This window comes from Typha angustifolia, chromosome 11, assembly GCF_048772165.1.
Source record: "Typha angustifolia cultivar Huaian chromosome 11, ASM4877216v1, whole genome shotgun sequence".
Lineage (NCBI taxonomy): Eukaryota > Viridiplantae > Streptophyta > Magnoliopsida > Poales > Typhaceae > Typha > Typha angustifolia.
In genome coordinates this window covers 15,910,786-15,929,188 of record NC_133249.1, presented here as the reverse complement: position 1 = coordinate 15,929,188, position 18,403 = coordinate 15,910,786, and the positions used below count along the sequence as shown (strand labels likewise).

General features: G+C 39.8%; 4 protein-coding genes and 1 pseudogene across 7 annotated transcripts; 2 read left to right on the top strand and 3 right to left on the bottom strand.

Annotated features, from left to right (window-relative positions):
- The first annotated feature begins 231 nt into the window (after window positions 1–231).
- LOC140769469 (uncharacterized) lies at window positions 232–7,023 on the top strand. 4 transcript variants are annotated; one of them, XR_012105913.1, is made up of 12 exons: window positions 232–459; window positions 1,526–1,718; window positions 1,817–1,902; window positions 2,201–2,285; window positions 2,754–2,832; window positions 2,999–3,126; window positions 3,262–3,348; window positions 3,480–3,592; window positions 3,822–3,952; window positions 4,826–4,943; window positions 5,961–6,050; window positions 6,721–7,023. XR_012105913.1 is itself a non-coding variant. In XM_073110163.1 (11 exons), exons 1-10 carry the CDS (start codon window positions 401–403, stop codon window positions 4,936–4,938), a joined length of 1,074 nt encoding a protein of 357 aa, XP_072966264.1. In that variant the 5' UTR covers window positions 232–400; the 3' UTR covers window positions 4,939–4,943; window positions 5,827–5,940. The 4 variants fall into 4 exon arrangements, 3 of the variants coding, with proteins under 3 accessions (XP_072966264.1, XP_072966262.1, XP_072966265.1); XM_073110163.1 differs by lacking the exons at window positions 5,961–6,050; window positions 6,721–7,023 and adding an exon at window positions 5,827–5,940; XM_073110161.1 differs by lacking the exon at window positions 5,961–6,050 and having other exon boundaries at window positions 233–459.
- Window positions 7,024–8,893: 1,870 nt separating this feature from the next.
- On the top strand, window positions 8,894–11,592 carry LOC140770905 (adenylate isopentenyltransferase-like). The gene has a single exon (XM_073112233.1). It carries the CDS (start codon window positions 9,979–9,981, stop codon window positions 11,041–11,043), a length of 1,065 nt encoding a protein of 354 aa, XP_072968334.1. The 5' UTR covers window positions 8,894–9,978; the 3' UTR covers window positions 11,044–11,592.
- A 491-nt stretch (window positions 11,593–12,083) lies between these two features.
- LOC140770660 (senescence-specific cysteine protease SAG39-like) lies at window positions 12,084–13,300 on the bottom strand (annotated as a pseudogene).
- A 1,152-nt stretch (window positions 13,301–14,452) lies between these two features.
- On the bottom strand, window positions 14,453–15,917 carry LOC140770944 (senescence-specific cysteine protease SAG39-like). The gene is made up of 2 exons (XM_073112278.1): window positions 15,430–15,917; window positions 14,453–15,287 (listed from the first exon to the last, which is right to left on the bottom strand). The coding sequence occupies exons 1-2, from the start codon at window positions 15,839–15,841 to the stop codon at window positions 14,692–14,694; spliced, it is 1,008 nt and encodes a 335-aa protein (XP_072968379.1). The 5' UTR covers window positions 15,842–15,917; the 3' UTR covers window positions 14,453–14,691.
- Window positions 15,918–16,319: 402 nt separating this feature from the next.
- Window positions 16,320–17,741, bottom strand: LOC140771110 (senescence-specific cysteine protease SAG39-like). The gene is made up of 2 exons (XM_073112511.1): window positions 17,250–17,741; window positions 16,320–17,142 (listed from the first exon to the last, which is right to left on the bottom strand). Exons 1-2 carry the CDS (start codon window positions 17,677–17,679, stop codon window positions 16,550–16,552), a joined length of 1,023 nt encoding a protein of 340 aa, XP_072968612.1. The 5' UTR covers window positions 17,680–17,741; the 3' UTR covers window positions 16,320–16,549.
- Between the last annotated feature and the right edge of the window lie 662 nt (window positions 17,742–18,403).

Below are 18,403 nucleotides of genomic sequence, written 5' to 3'. Positions count from 1 at the left end.
AAGAGGTGGTTTGAAGCCATCGCCGGCTTATACTCTTAATTATTCTATCTCAGGATTCGTTAATCTTGGCAGGCGTTTCTAAGAGGTAATTTGAAGTCGTCGCCGGCTTTATACTCGTTATTTTTTTTTATCTCAGGACTCGTCAATCTTAGCAGGCGTTTCTAAGTTTGAAGCCGTCGCCGACTTCTCGAATCAAAACCGTAATCACAAATAAGGCGGTCAAACGTGCGTGATGACACGCTCGAAGCTCCCGAGAGAAACAACGTGCCTCGCACGTGATTCCCAGCGGAGAGCGAGGCCGCTCCTCCTCTATTCTCCTCTGGGGTTCGACACTTCGATCGATCGTTCCCAAGTCTAAACTCTTTATCCACCGCAGAGATTTTGCCGGAGAAATCCCAAGATGATGTCCCCGAAGCCGCCCAATTCCGACTCCAGAGCTGCTCGTTCCACCGCCATCAGGTTTCGATCTCATCATCCCATTTCGCTTTCTATCCTAACTTTGATCTGAACTTTGAACTGTTCGGTTTTTCTAATCGGACCTAAAATGGAAATATTATTTGTAAAATGTCGTAATTATGGGGATTAATGAGAGGTAGATAAGGGATAAACATCGCAGAAGCGAGGAAGTGTGTTAAGTCTAGTTAGTGCTAAATTTGTTTCTGAGATGGTATTGACTTCGACTTCTCTGTTTGGTACAGTAGATTTCTTTTATTCATTTTTTCCCTTTTTGGTTTCCTTTAACTGGGAAAGATCTATAATTTTGAGGTGCTTTCCTCATCTTATATGATTGGTGTGCTTCTTGGTGAGCTGGGTATATCTAAGGATAAACTGTGTGATAGTTTAAAGGTGTTAGGATTGTTGTGCATAAGCAGTAGTATACTATGTCGTTATAGGCTTAGGTCATATTTGATGCTTCTGCATTCCGATCTTTTATTTTCAGTTAAGATTGCATGGTTATTACTTGGAAAATTAGATTTTTTATCTTACTTTCTGCTTACAGAATAAACTATGAAGCGTGGACATTGCATTGAGACCATTAATAATGTTTTTAGGAAGATTAATGAGGCATTTGAAAGTTGGCATTTCTTCATTTCTTGTCTTTGGAGAGTATTGGAAGAGGAAGAAACAATTCCTTACACTATAGAAATCCATAAATTGCTACAATTTCCTGATGCAGATACTACTGGATCTTGATTGATGTCCCGTTTTTTATCGACCTATGTGGCTACTATATTTGACAGTAATTTGACTGCCTTGCTGAAGTAGTGTTTCCTGTTCTTCTCCCTTTTCATCTTGTTTCAAGAATAACTCTATGTTGTTTGGATTTACTTGCAGAGACTTGTATTACCTCATCAACTTTGTTTGAATTGTAGTTATATTGTGTTGCTGTTGTTTATGCCACAATACTAGAACTGTTTGTTCATTGCATCTTTCTACTACCAAATTCTACACTTGTATATCTTTGGTGGAAATTACTAACTCACCTGTTGCCATCAGCTTATCTTGTATGATCAATTTTCGGCAGGCATACTCCATTGCAAATAATACATGTTCTAGGCAACTTCCTGAGGATATGGTCTGTTTACTCCATGTACCATTACCTATCTCAAAAAGGAGACTCCGTTATAGCTTTTCTTTTTAGTTGCTTGGTTCCAGCTTCTATCATATTCCTCATCCTGCAGAAACCTTGGAAAGGGAGGCCTTTGCCGAACTCACAGGTTAGTTGTGGCTCCTTTTTTTTCCCCCTTTTCTACTTATATGAAAAATATGTGCCTTAATTTTAATTGTAATGACATGCTGAGACATCATGTTTCAGGTTGCACCTACGGTTATTAATGGAGGAATAATGGCATTATACTACATATTATGGGGAAAAGGCCTTATATCATGTGGACCACTTGTGTAGGTGTTCTTACACAATCAGGCAAAAGTCTGAAAACCTTTTTTGTTGCAATATGTGCATGTGTTCAATTGTTATCTTATCAATAATCGTAAAGTTTATCTACATTATCACTGCTTTTGAATTGATATACATAGTAAGAATGTTATGAAAAAGAGAGATTTGATTTTTATGATTGATACTTCATTGCATAGTATATGTTACTCAGATCACAATATGTAGGAAATTACTTTCTCTTTGCTTTTCTTTGCTGCAAATACATAACTAAACTGCGGTTTACTCTGTCTATTGAGGCTTTAGTGCTCTTCTGGCGGAGTATGCAGGTGCTGTTCTTGGAGTTCTATCTGCAGCATTGTATGGACGCAGAGCTAACATTTGGAAAAAGGCAAGTTAGTCTTCTACTTATGAATGAACCTTCTAAGGTTCAGTCTTCTGCAAGAGTGAGATGACCGTATGACATGCTGCAACTGTACTCACATGCCTAAAGTGGTTTATGTGGCACAGCTTTGTGAATGTGGTTTCACCTCAGTTTAATTGTTTTAGAACTCTATTTAATACCACTGCTGACCTTATTTCTAGAGACTCATGCATTAAATATGATTTTTTTAAAAAAAATTTATAGATATAATTTTCAGTTTGAAGATACTTGTTATTTAGGGAAACCCAAAAGAAAGATTTTCTTTGCCTGAGAAGAATTAGCATCCTGGATCTTTTCCAATTGTCTGTACTCTCTTTTTCTCCTCTTAACTTATTTGAAGCAAATGTTGGAAGGTAATAATTAATAAAGATGGTGAATGGATGTGTGGATTATAAACTCTCAAGATATTATTTTGTTAATTCTGATATTTAACAGGTTGGTGGACTCATTGCAATGGTGGCATCATATTATTTCTTATTGAATGGATGGACGGCAAGAACATATTCACCATTCTGTATCCAAAAAGTTAAACTTCAAATTTTATCACAAAATTTTGCACCCTGAGTGTGTAAAACTGCAAAATATTCTTGTTTACTTGTTCATAAACCGTACTTCATGATTCTGTACGACATCCTGTAACAGTTTAAACCAAGGATGAAAAGTACCTTAACTTGATATAGATAGCTTTGGGGGAGAACCAGTAGTGCAGGCAAAGCAGGCTTTTGGAATGAAAGAAATGGCATTGCCCATCTCTGCAGGAATCTTATCAGCTCTAAGAAGAGTAATAGCAAGACGTGTCTCGCTCAAGGTATTGTTTTTCTCTGAAGGACTTTTCTTCGAATGAAGACCATATGTTTTCCAGTTTTCTACTTATTTTGTATGGAGCCTATATAGGAGATATCTGGTCGGTAGGTAGCTATTAATTAGTACCTTTTACATTCAGAATCAGCTTAAAAGGCGACTTCATGCAATATCGGTTGCTGCAGCTACATGCTTTCTTTTTCCTGTTGCGATGTGGGATACGATCCTAGTAAGTCTAGCCAAGGATATATTTATGTGGGACCATATTTATTGCAAATGTAGGCATGGTCGCAAGGTCCAATCTTTGGGCTTCTCCATTGTGGCTACAATCTTTCACGGTTTGTATTGGATTAACTGCAGGGATCAACATCTGATAGCATCATCAAGTTGCAGCTTCCAAGTTGGGCATATATGAGTACAATTTTCTTTGGGATTGTCTTGATATTCTATATTGACAATGTTGCAGAGGAAAGGTAATTACTCCCAGGCTATCTGCTTGTACCACAATTTCAGCTCCAAAGGCTTTGATAATAAAAATATCGAAAACTTGATCCACTAAATAAGCTTTTAATTGTTGCACACTAATCCTTTTAATTTATCTGAGCTCCTCATTCTGTGGTATTGCTATTGCTTAACTATGTAATTTAGAGTTTGATATATATGTAGAGCTTTTAACTTATGTGACCTTCACTTTGCTTGCAGATTGCATCTTGTTTTCTCTTCCCCCAGGCATTTAATGGTTTCAGGAGGATGCATCATTCTTATGGAGATATTCTACCAGATGGATTTCTCCCTGCTAGGGTTTCTCTTTTGTTCTGTAATTTTGGGATTTGGTATGTCTCATTTCTCCTTGGTCCCTATTAGTACTTTCAGATTGCTCAAAGATATGTTCAAGGGCCCCTTCAATTTTATGAGAAGGAAAAATAAGATAAAGGGATTTATACAAGGATTAGACCAGTTCATATTCCTTATATTCTACCACCATATGGTTGGAGAGTGTGACAGGATAGTATAATCATTAAATTGGGATAAGTTATTTTGATGGTGAAATACTATTAATGCCCTTGTTTGGAAAGGACAAAAGAGAAGTAGAGGCCAGAAAAAAAATTTGGGCTTATCTTGTTTCTTGTCACATGAAGTTATCCTTATCCCACCCCAAAGTTGGGATAAGAAAGTCGTGATAAATTCCAGCAATTTGACCAACTGTGTCTTGAGAGTTGAGATTAGAGCCAATGTTAAGTAAGAAGCTAGCTAAATTGTCTCTCTCATTTTTTTTTATGTCTTCTGGTTAGGACAAAATCCTCTGAATGTGACAACACAATTCCATATAGATCCATTCAGAACTGAAGTCTGTCATTTGATCTTATCTCTATGCTTATATGTATTTATAGTAGATGGATGATGGGATTGATGGACGGATGATGGGATGGATGGATGGATGGATGATGGGATTGATGGATGGATGGATGATGTGTTATCAATGTTCATGGCTCTTTCATTTCCATGATATGTCCTTGCCTGTGTGATGCTTACACTTGAGAGCAAGCATGTATACCTGACTATGTATACTTGACTATGCTTCTGTTATCAACTATCAAGTGATTTATCTAAACATGCATTTCGTAGATGTTTCACATTTCATTTTCTTATAAATTTGGTTCTTATACTTCCTTGAATCATCTAATAATATCTCGTGTATATATTAGGTATTTTTCAAGCAACTTCCATAGAGCGTACAAAAAGAGGTCCTTTAGAACCTCAAGAAATATCAGATGGGACATTTCAGACCGAGCTGCCAATGTCTCCACTCCCAAGCTGATGCATGTAAATTTTCTAAGACTCTTACTGATATTTTGTTTTTATAATATATATGTTGAAGATCTGCTCTTTTTTCCCTCTACAAGTTGCATATATATATATATATATATATATATAGTACAGACTTGTATTCCTGATTTTTATTGACAAAATAGGCATCGGATTTTAATTTCTTTAGAGATGAACTTTCCCAAGTTTAACCTTATTAGTCATCCTCTTTATGATTCTCTGCTAGATTGTTGCGATATTATACACCCAAGGATAACCTATCAGGTGTGGTTAATGGACTAAGCCTATGAAGAAGAGTGACTCCACAATTGCAGAAATAAAGATTTGTGTGTTGCACATGTAGCATCATGCAGTAGTTATAAAACAGTAATATCAATACTTGGACATCGATGTTTTTGCTAACCTTACATGGGCCAGATATTGAATAATGGATAGCCAGTGAAAGATTGAGATGGAGTTTGAATACCAAATAAGATGGTTTGCTGGAATTCACGATAGATTCATAGAACCTGAAATTTGTTTCAGGATGAACTATGATGGGGACGATGTAAGGAGGCAAAGTTTATGTGATATTGGTTTCAGTCTTGCAGCTTAAGGATTAATCTTTGTGTCATCTAAATGTGATCTTAAACCATATATGATGTGAAGAATCTTTTTTGCTACAACTCTGGATAGATTCTGGCTTTAATCTCAAAAATAATTTTCAATGGTGATTCTGAAGCCAAAATGTTAGGGCATAGAAATTGGAAGTCTGAAGGTTAAAATGTAAATCCAATTAACAAGAAATCTATACATGGTATAAGTGCATAGTGAACTGAAACATGGAGTAAAGAATTTAGAAGGCAATTATGATCCAAAGAGTTGATTAATGTTCATCCAGGTCAGATGGAGAAACAACAAGGAAATTAATGGAAACTACAAGAAGCGAAATTGATGTTAGATATCCGGGTTCACTTTGTTACAGGAAGCTACAATGTTGAAGCCTAACATCTTCATTGCTGTATTACTCCACAGAAAAAGAAATTACAACAGAACTTTCTTCTCGATGTGTTCTTAGTGGAGCAAGGGAGACAACTTTCCTATCCAAATCCTTCCTGAGTTAGAGTATGAAAAAATTATCTATATTTTCCTTCCTGCACTTTTTTCTCTTGTCTCTCTCTCTCATCGATGTCATTTTCTGTGAAACTTTTATAGAGGATGTCCAAGTGCTTGCTTTACCTAGAGAAAATATTTCTCAAAACTAAATTTGACTACAAAAACTTGTTCTGAAGATGAATGCTAGTGAAACTATAGTATCTTCCTCAAATTTTAAATTAAAGCCACAAACTTGTTGGAAACCATCTTTTTCAGTTGGCTTTTGCTCTCAGCTTTCTTGGTCGTCCTGATCCACAACCATTCTTATAATGATAGAGGACATTGTTGTTCTCACTTGAAGTGCAATTTGAAATAGAATTTGATATACAGTTCTGTCTTAGAGTTATGAAAAACTATGAAGATTGTTTTCATTTTATTGGCAGATCTGCTCTCGTAGCACACACAGAGAATGTAATATCACTAGTAGGGTTTGAAAAACTTCTATAATGATAAGATTTTTTTTTTTACTTCTAGTTAACACGATGATATGGAGATTTACATCACTAGTTACAACCAAATGAGTCATTCCATTTGTATTTCTCATTTGTCTTTCCGTTGATTTTAGGAGATGGATAATTTCTTCTATGTTCATGCAGTTAATTTACTTTGCCAATAATCAGTCTTTCACATTGTATTGCAGCAACTGGATATGTGACATGTAACCTTTGCACAAGGTCTGCATATCCGAGCATGCAAAAATGCAAAGCAGACATTCTTTCTACAGGAGGTCATCTTATTTTTATATGTATCATTTGGATCTTGATTGTTTCAGAATTTCCATATTTCTAGAAATATGTCAAAGCATCAGCTCCATCTGTGCCCAACAACTAACCCATACAAATTTGAGATTGTACAGAGAGCATGTTTCTCCATGTCCCCCTAACAGATGTATTGTTCTTCTGTTGTCGAAAAATATTGCCATTTTTCACAGGCTACTCGTTTACTGAGAGGCTTCTTATTTCCGACCACTTACAGAGATTCGTTACAGCTACTTTACAAAACGGGAAGTTAATACTGTGCAAATTAATTCAACTAAGGTACCACTTTTCAGTTACATTGATTTCTTAAATTATGGAGTTACTCTGTATCACTTGCATGCCCTAAATTTCTTCGATTTATATCTGGAAATCTGAGATTAGAACTAAGAACTTTATAATTTGTTTATAAATTCTCAACAAAAGAAAAAAAAAAAAAAAGAGTATGTAATTTACTTGTAGATACATTCATTCAAATAATTTTCCCTGACTTAATAATTCTTGGCGAATGTATTTGTAGTTTTCATGGTAATAATAGCTAGCCGCAGCCTGAGAGGTCATGCCTCCTCTTGGGCTAATCATTTTGCTCACACGCCTTAACCTTGGGTTCTGTGTTTTACCGTGGTTCCAACGCAGCTTGTGCACGACGACTCCATTTCTTCTTGAGCGTGCCATTGCATCTTTCTCTCTCTCTCTCTTTCTCTTTCTCATGCCACTTGCTATACGAGGAATATATCAAAGTGGGAGCAGCGTCGATGTGCTGCAACTATTTTTCTTTAGATTCTTTTCTCTAACTAACCTGATATATATCATTCATATAATATATATATATATAGAGAGAGAGAGAGAGAGAGAGAGGTGGAAGTGATAGGGGAGAGATAGGGACCATAGAAAAGATTTCCTTTTATGCGCTGTAACTATCGGTTGTTTTTAGATAAATTAGATTATTTCGTTAAATGCGGACAAATAAGAAGGTCAACGAGGGAAAGAGAAGGAAATAGTTTTGTATATATGCTCAGCAACTCAATTAGTTCATTTACTTTAATTGCTAACAAATGAGAGAGAAGAGACCGGCATCCATTTTTGTACATTTAAAAGAAGCCAACATGCTTAAGATGATGACATGGAGAGTAATAATATTATATTTAATCGCCACAAGAGTTAGCACAGGCCACGCATCCTAGTTTTATTCTTTGAAGGCTGTCCACTAGGCTCACGCTGTCACGCTCTACCTCCAAATCAAATGCCACTTGTCTTATATATAACATATATATATATATATATACATAAACAACTCCAAGCGCAAGCTTATGTCTCCAATTGTAATTAAAGCCACTATTAGTTCTACATCAATATGAGATAAAACAATTGCAATGAGCTAGGAGAGCCTACTAAACATCTCTCTCAAAATTCTTGTTAATTAAGCATACATATCCACCCGATGCTCATTGCTCAAACACACTGCTCTTTATATCAACAGGAAGCCCAGACGTCTAAGCAACTATATCCAATTGGTGCTCGTTAGAGTTTCCTCTCTTTTAATACATTACATTCTATCTACAAAGTGGGGGACCAACTGACCAAGCCCTCTCTGCCCTCATTAATAAATTAGTGACTTGTCCTCTACCAACCAATTTATTTATATATGCATAAGTCTCACTAAAAATACAAGTCCCTAACCTCAACTGGAAAGAAGATTGTTATATACCTAATTTAGTCGTCTCCTAGTTTGTTATTGTTTAAGCTACAGAGTATATTAAAAGGAGTCATCTATAAAACAAATGAATGAGGAATTCATATAAAAAAAATCATAGGAGTGTGTTGGATATACTCTAAGCAAATTTGTACCCACATTAGATCATAAGAATAATATTAATGTAAATCTCGACTCAGGGTAGATGCACAATTGAATTTAAATTAGACATGCTAGAATCATCCACTAAGAAACAAAAGAGTTTTTTGGAAATATAGATAGCATAATCTTGAATTAAATATGTTAGAATATGAATGAATACATACAACAACAAGAACCAATCCTGTACGTAGTATTTGACAAGCCATTAACTACAGTTCTAGATGAGAAAATATAGCTAATTTCCTTTACGCTCTATAGCTAATGATAAGGCCTCATCCTCATCTTAAAGACATGAAATGATGAAAATGATGGCAAGCATAGTACACACACTAGTAACCTTAATGCAATCAGGCGTCCTACATGTTTCTCCTATGTCCCTTCCTTTCCTTATGTATCATCACATTGAGCACCCACAAATGGAACAAAGAGACGGACCTTGCGGCGCCGACTATGTAATCCGAAAACGGATCAAAGAATTATTAGTGATAGGTCTAGAAAACCCACATGCATATGATCAAGAAAACTTTAGTGAATGCAGGTGAAACAAACATTGGTGCGAGGAAATTAATGTGAGGCGCATGTGGTTGGGGGCCGACCGCGTGGAGCCGAAGTGGGCAATTTGCCCACTGTCTGTGAAGACAATTACAGATGTTGTAGTTGTGCGCAGAGTGAGCCCAGCATGGCTTTCGGCTGTGTTTTTTGCCTCCCCACCACCCTTTCCCTTGTACGGTAGACAACCCCCTCGGGTGGTGGGGCTTGATCCCAAGGCACACTCGAGATGGCACCCCAAAGAGGCCAACCTCTCATCCACATTTCAATAAACAGGTAGAAGGAATCACTGTTATCTGGGTAACCCGTACTTAATTTTTCTTATGCGCATTTCTGCAAACACCTAGAAGTCGTAATTACCTCGTTAACAGACTTGACTGCTTTGGGAAGAGAATATAATACAAGTCCAACATTAATAATTTAATGAAAGACTAATGGCACGCCTGAGTGAGAAAGAAATTACACAGACCAGACGGGGTTCTCTTCTTGGAAACTCCCCACTATATAAACGCCCCCATGCGACCCAAATAGACAGATACAAAGAGAAGAAGAAAGAAGAAACAGAGACAGAGTAGTAGAGAACTTACTACTTTTTGGACCTTGCATTGGTGAATGAATAGGTTCGTCTTTGTCCATCCATCTATCCGTTCTTGTACTCTTCTTCTCCTACTGCTCGATTCCTGTAGGAAAAATTTAGATTTTTTTAAGAAGAGGATAGAATTTTTGTGTACTAGTCTATATGATAACCTCACTATTCTCGCGAGTACCTCAATTCTACGGCCTCCGCATTCGGACGCCGGCCATGGTGGTCGTCTCTCCCAATACCCGCCATTACCTTCACCACCACCAGCAACAACCACAACAAGTGAGGTGTTATTGTAATAGTAGCAAGATGAAGAAGGAGAGCATAGTGGTGATCGTTGGGGCGACGGGGACGGGGAAGTCGAAGCTCTCGATCGACGTGGCGACGCGGTTCTCCGGCGAGGTGGTGAACTCCGATAAGATCCAGCTCTACGCCGGCCTCGACATCACCACCAACAAGCTCCCCATCCCCGACCGCCGCGGCGTCCCCCACCACCTCCTCGGCGAATTCGACCCCCCCGCCGGCGAGATATCCCCCGCGGCTTTCCGCTCCCTCGCTGCCGCGTCGATCGCCGGGATCTCCTCCCGCTGCCGCGTCCCGGTCGTCGCCGGGGGGTCCAACTCGCTCCTGCAAGCCCTCGTGGCGGGGAGCTCGTACAGGTGCTGCTTCTTGTGGGTGGAGGTGGAGGAAGTGTTATTGGGGGAGTATTTGGACATGCGCGTGGACGAGATGGTGGAGGCGGGGATGGTATCCGAGCTTGAAAAGTACTTCATGAGCAACAACGAGGAGGAGATAAGGCGGCACGTGGGATTGAGGAAGGCGATCGGGGTGGAGGAGTTTGGGAAGTATTTTGGGAAGTTACTTGGGTTCGAGGAGGCGGTGGCGATGGTGAAGGAGAAGACGAGGAGGCTGGCGGAGAAGCAGGTGGGGAAGATAAGGAGGACGGGCTGGGAGATGAGGAGGGTGGACGCCACGTCGGCGGTGAGGGCGAGGGTGTACGGCGAAGGGAAGAGGAAGGAGACGGAGGCGTGGGAGAGAGATGTGGCGGGTCCCGCGTTCGAGGCCGTAGAGGAGTTCTTGAGAGTGGAGGAGGAGGAGGAAGAAGAAGAAGAAGAAGAAGAAGAAGAAGAGGCGGTGGTAGTTAGAGATCAGCGCCGATTTCGACGCCAGAAAGAATCACTGCTGCTATCCTTATTTGCTGCGAGTCAGTTAGGAGTGTGACATTCTCGGTGTCGTGTGTGTCTAATTATAACGGGGGATTGCAGAAGCGGGTTTCTTTTCGGCGGCGATCTCCGACCACCACCGGCTTCTTCTTCCAATCCCTCCTCCTCAGTCCTCCTCCTCCTCCCACCCCGACCCCACCCCACCGGCTGGCAACAACTCGGCCTCGAACGTGGGGCCCACAGCAGGCGGGTCCGGTTCGAACCCAATTGATCACGCCTATTGGATGACTTTAATCGTACCCGCTCAAAAATCTAATTCCCGCGTTTGCGAACGGATCACCTGACCTGAATATGCATGAGTCGGCTCGCACTGAACCGGATCTGTTTATATATCTATCTGGATTCAGCTTTTCTTCTAACTACTTTTGCAGCTGTTTTCTTTTTTTCTCTGAGGATAAGTACTTTTCCTTTCAGTTTCAGAGAACTAATGAGAGAAATGAGGGAATTGAGTAAAAGGTTTTGAGCTTTTGTGCTGCCTTTTATTTCCCCTTTGTATCTAAGAGAGCAAAATGAATCTTTAGACAATTTAAGTGATTGCACTAACAACTTTTTCCTATGGTTTTAATTAGTCTATAGCTTACCAACTCTTAAATTATTATAAACTATTAATTTAGTGACTAAATGTCGAAATGGGCTGCGTGATAGAAAGCCACCTTGAAATTGAGCTATATATATATATATATATATATATATATATATAGGGGGTATAATCAAATCCACCAAGGTCAAGTAAACAATTTTCACTTCCATTTAATTAGTGTTCCTTTAATTATGATCCCACTCAACACTATTTATTTCATCAATTCAGTTCCCCAGAATATATATATATATAATATATGCAAATTTCTCTTAATACGTACAAAGAAAAAGTTTGGGATATTTATTCCACGAGACCATACAACAGAGTCCCAATTAAAATACAAAGAATGCCCATTTATTCTTCTTACAAACCTTAAACATAATAATAATAATAATAATAATAAGAGAACAAACTATAAACTAGTAAGAGCATCCATAGTACGTAGGCATATACGTCTCTCATCGAACGGTAGGGTAAGATGAATCCAACGCAATGCCACACAGCCCATCCTTTGAACGTATGTCCTTCTTCATCAGTATGTAACCTTTGTTTCCCCAACCCAATCCCCACGAATTCCTCAGTATCCAATACTTAGTCCCAGTGGAATCCTTCCCATATCCAACAGCAACAACGCCGTGATTTAGCTCGGTGCCGCACGGCCCGTCGAAGACACTGCTCGAGTAGAACTGGAAATCAAAGCCGCCGGCGTCGATCGACACTGACACCGGTTGAAACGCCACCGCCTTCATGAGGGCCTTCTCGCTCCTGGGAGGCACGTTCTGGTAGCCGGAGATGGACGCCGCCAGGTGCCGGAGCTTGGCTTTGTTGCATCGGCCATCCACGCCTTGGTACGGGTAGTCGGCATTGGTGGTGATGCCTTTGTTGGACTTGTTGGACTTGATGAACTTGAAGGCTTCCTGCATGTATCCACCATTGCATCCTTCGTTCTTACCTTTTGTGTCACAGTCTACTAGTACTTGCTCGGATAACGATAGCAGCTTCCGTTTCTTGATCTTTGTTATTCCTTCCACCGCAGCCACCGCAGAAAATGCCCAGCAAGATCCTGCATATATATATATGTAGATATATAAGTAATTATTGAGATGTCGATCAAGTAGATGGGTTGATAACTAGTTTCTATCGTAGAAATGTGCTTTTCTCGATCAGCATCAAAGTTTGCTACATCCGCTGCATCGAATTATTCTAACATATTTGGCTTCATTTCTACGATGGAAACTAGAGATTGATTCTTTGTACTTACCACAGTGGCCTTGGTCTTTGATACGATTCACCGCACCTTTGGATCTCCAGTCAATACTAGAAGGCAACCCGGTCACGTTCTCGTACATGAACGGCGTCACCGGGCTCGCCTTCTTCGGATCTTTAAACCCGACGTGGGTCGCCATGAACTCTTCATATCGGCGAACCTGTTCACGCTAAGCTTGTAGCTGATTCTATTTGCAGCTTCTATGTAGTGCACATTCTTCTTGAACACCTCAAATCTCTGCTGCTTCTCCTCGGAACTCGTGTAAGCCTTCCCGTACTCTGCTATCCATTTCTCGTACCTCGCCGCCATTTCGTCGTCGGAGTTGGCACCGGACACCAGTGGCGAAGCCGACAACCTGAAAACGAGGAAGAAAAGAAGTGCAAAATGGAACGACAATGAAGAAGCCATAGTACAACACACAACTCTCTATATGAGAAGGGTGAGATGAAATCTTTTGTATATGTGACATATCTCAAGCTTACTAGGTCTCAAACTAGTGGCGAAGAGAGATAATTAACGTGATTTTCTTGATCGTGTAGAGATTATAACACGTTTTGTATGTCACACAGAACAAGTATTCCTACTACATCGAATATATCTATATAACTTCATTTTGTTCATCTGGTATTGGCTTCCAAAGGTACAACTAGTTGACGTATGAAGAACTCCTGTTAATTTTGGTTGACTTTAAGACGATAATATACAATTCTACTTGTGATTGGGTCCTTCCTTCTTTCTGAGACCATTGTCAAAACAAGGGCAAACAAATATGGTTGGCAAAGTTTTCGATCGTGTAAGCTATTACTTCTTAAACAACGGGGAGTTTTTGTGTTTTCCGAGCATAAATTTAATTATAAGAGTTGTTTTTTGTTTGCCACACCTTAAATTATAAGTTTATTATAGTGGAACTATTCATATTCATATATAATAATATATAATGGTTTAAAAGGGCTATCGAAATAATTGAGCTGACTTGAACTTAAATGAGTTAAACAATCAACCAGACTAAGTAAGGTTCAATATAATTATGGGTCTGCTCAGTCAACTAGACTCAGTAAGGTTCCATATAATTATAATATATACTGAATTATGATCTTATCATACATTTTTTAGATATAAAAATATTTTTATTAGTTTATATTTTTAAATTAGATTGTATTTTAAGTTTGATTCAAGTCTAAATTAAACTTAATTTGATTCAAACTTTATCAAGCCTGAAATTTAACTTAAATTAATTAAGGCTTAAAATTGCTTATTGATTGGCTCATTCAGACTTGAGCTCAAAATTAACTTGAATTAAAATTATTTTAATTTAAATTTAATCATAAATCTAAGCTTGAAATTATTTCACACCCCCTGAATTCTGAAACATTAACAGTGTCGATGTGCTATATCTATTCTAGTTTACTTTAGCAGCTGCGATAACTAATTAAGGGAGAGATGGAATAGTTTTTTTAATGTGATGCAACTAGCTAGGGAATGCCTAATATGAATAATTTTTTGATCAAGAGTCCAATGGCCCATGCAATATAAAAACTTTAATATGTACCACTGTTCATCTACTGGAGAGCTGTACAAGGTTTATTTCATGAATACCAAAGAAATTAAAGAGACACATATTTCTCTTCTTCCAAACCCAAAACTGTGGGATATCATTTATTCCTTGAGCTCACATAACAGAATCTCAAACTAAAAATACGAATTTATTCTTCTTCCAAACCCTAATAATAATAGAACAAATTAACTACAACCTAACAAGAGCATCCAATACTAATCCATACTACCTACGTATACTTTTCTTAGCAAATAGTAGGGTAAGATGCATCCAACGCAATGCCACATATCCCATCCTTTGAACTGATGTCCTTCTTCATCAGAATATAACCGTTGTCACCCCACTCTTCTCCCCATGAGTTCCTCACTATCCAATACTTAGTCCCGGTGGAATCCTCCCCGTATCCGACGGCAACAACGCCGTGATCTAGCTCGGTGCCGCACGGCCCGTCGTACACGCCGCTCGAGTAGAACTGGAAGTCGAAGCCGCTGGCGTCGATCGAGACTGACACCGGCTGAAACGCCACCGCCTTCATGAGGGCCTTCTCGCTTCTGTGTGGCACGTTCTGGTAGCCGGCGATGGACGCCGCCCCGTGGCGGAGCTTGGCGTTGTTGCATTGGCCATCCACGGCCTGGTACGGGTAGTCGGCTTCGGTGGTGATGTCTTTGTTGGATTTGATGAACTTGAAAGCGTCCTGCATGAATCCTCCATTGCATCCTTCGTTTTCACCTTTTATGTCGCAATCCACTAGTTCTTGCTCGGATAGCGACAGTAGCTTCCCTTTCTTGATCTTTGTTATTCCCTCAACCGCCGCCACCGCGGAAAACGCCCAGCAAGATCCTGCATATATGTCAAAGTATATATTGAACAAGTATCTGCACATATCTACTTGATCGTTATCGTATGATCGAGCCTTTCTTTCTCTAATATTCTAATATTATCGAATCCTTGATCTTTGATAGGATTGATTCTTTGTACTTACCACAGTCGCCTTGGTCTTTGATAGGATTCACCGCACCTTCGGATCTCCAGTCAATACTAGAAGGCAACCCGGTCACGTTCTCGTACATGAACGGCGTGGCCTGTCTCGCCTCCCGCGGACCTTTAAACCCGCCGTGAGTCGCCATGAACTCCTCGTTCGTCATGTCGGCGAATCTATTCACTGTAAGGTTGTAGCTGCGTCCGTTTGCAGATTCTATGTAGTCGACATTATTCTTGAACACCTCAAATCTCCTCCGTCTCTCCTCGGAAGTCCTGTACGCCTTCCCGTACTTTGCCATCCAGTTCTTGTACCTCGCCGCCATTCTTTTGTCGGAGATTCCGCCGGCGAGCGATGGGGACCCGAAGGCGAGGAAGAAAAGAAGCGCAAAATGGAATAGTAGTGAAGAAGCCATAGGAGAGTACTAGAGGAAATCTCTTTGTGTATGTGAAGTTAAGCTCTTGGACGAGTAAAGCAGGTAGCGAAGGAACTAATCGTTCTACATTTATAGATGACGGAGGATAAGATAGAGAGGGTTGGGTAACTTAAATCTGTTCGTCTGTTATCGTTAATTAAGGAGTTTTGTTATCACCGTGATAAAGTTACACGTAACACGGTACAATTTGACTAGATTACAGATAAAGTTTTCTCTTTTCATTATTTATAAAATAGAGTTCTCAATCTATATAGAAACGCAATCTCTATCTCCTTCTCTAGATATCAGGCAATTAACTTGGTGCATGAGGAATTTGAATAATAACAATGTCAACGTACTGCAGCTATGATAGTTTAGTTTAGCTTGGCTAATTAACTGATAAGAGAGAGAGAGAGAGAGAGAGAGAGAGAGAGAGAGAGAGAATGAGAGAAAATGGAGGCAAAAGAAACACTAGGAATTCCAAAGAAAAAGGGTACATATCTCTCGCTTATTGCAAACACAACTTTGGGCTAGCTATTATTCCACAAGGAGTAGGAGCTGCCCCATTTATTCTTCTCATCACAAATTACCTTTAATAATAATAACAATTAAAAGATGAAGGTACTGGGAATATGTCATCCAACAATAAGGCAAATCTGGCACCAGAAGAACAAGCAAACCTTCATAGCATACGTATATGTACGTATATCAAACAGTAGGGTAAGATGCATACGTTGCAATGCCACACAGTCCCTTCTTTGAACGTACGTCCTTCTTCATCAGTATATAGCCATTGTCACCCCACCCCACTCCCCACGAGTTCCTCACTATCCAATAATTAGGCCCCGTGGAGTTCTTCCCATATCCAACAACAACAACGGCGTGATTTGTCTTGGTACCGCACGGCCCCTCGAACACGCCGCTCTTGTAGAACTGGAAGTCTGAGCCACGGGCGTCGATGCTGACCGACACCGGTTGAGCCGCCGCCGCCTTCATTAGGTATTTTTCTCTTCTCGGCCACACGATACGATAGCGAGCGATGGACGCCGCCCGATGGGCTAACTTAGTTCGGTTGCACGGGCCTTGCACGGCTTGGTACGGGTAGTCGGATTCGGTGGTGATGCCTTTGTTGGATCTGATGAACTTGAAGGCCTCCTGCTTGTTTCCTCCCTGGCATCCGTGATTTTTACCTCTTGTGTCGCAGTCCACGAGTTGTTGCTCTGAGAGCGACAGCAGCTTCCCTTTCTTGATCTGTATTATTCCTTCGACCGCCGCCACCGCCGAGAATGCCCAACAAGATCCTACGTTACCGTACGCATGCAAAGTACGTACACGTACAGCATCATTTGTTTCTATTGCTATGATGGTAGTAATTAATTAACTAGAGATTACTTCTTTCTCTACTTACCACAGCGACCTTGGTCTTTGATAGGATTTACCGCACCCTTAGCTCTCCAATCAATACTAGAGGGCACTCGGCTGACGTTCGCGTGCACGGGCGCCGTCGTTGGAGTTGTCCCCCTCTTCGGGTCTTCAAACCCGGAGCCGGCGTAAGACGCCATGAACTCCTCGTTCGTCAGGTCGGCGAATTGATTCACGCCAAGGCTGTATCCGCGTCTGTGTCCGCGATTTGCGGCATCGATGTAGTACACGTTCTTCTTGAACACCTCAAATCTTCGCTGTTTCTCCTCGGCTGTCGTGTACAACTTCCCGTACTGCGCCATCCATCTCTCGTACCTCTCCTCAATTTCTTCGTCGGAGGTGACCGACGGCCAGGCCGACAACAAGCAAACGGCGAAGAGGAGGAGTGTGACGTGGAGCAATGATGAACAAGCCATATATATATATATATATATATATATAGTACAATACGCTGCACTACTCTATATGAGAAAATGTAGATGAAATCTTTGGTACCTGTGAAACTAAGCTTGTATGCTTCTACTTATATACATGTCTCAAGCTTAATTACTAGGTCTGAAACTGCTGCCCAAGAGAGGAAATTAATTAATTAAGTTAAGGTGGTGCTCCTCAACGTTATGAATTTTTCCTTCTTTAGACAACCAAATCTTTTAGAAGTAGTCCACGTCGAATTATATATTCTGAATTAATTAATTGAAGCTGACTAGATCTCGAAATTATCTGTAAATCACTCATTAGGAGTTAACAATATTATTCATTTCTGTGGGTCATTTTGAAACCATATAATACCATCAACTAATTTTCGCTTTATTGTACAGCACGGAATGAATTTGTTGCAGTGCAAATATGGTAGTCGCATATAATAATTTTAATTATTTGAGCTCTTGTTTCCATTTGACTATACAATATAGCTCTTGTTTCCTTTTCCTACTCTTGGGATGGCTCAGAATTAGGATAAGATCATCCAGACTTAGCCAAAAGGATGAAATATCCCGTGAAGTTATTAGTCACGTATTCTAATTGTAGTTCATATGAATTGAGTAACTAAATAACATTACATTGTTATTATCTTGAATATAAATTATATCATCTTGCATTTTATAATAAAACTTAAAAAGAAATTTCTGCAAATAACCCGCA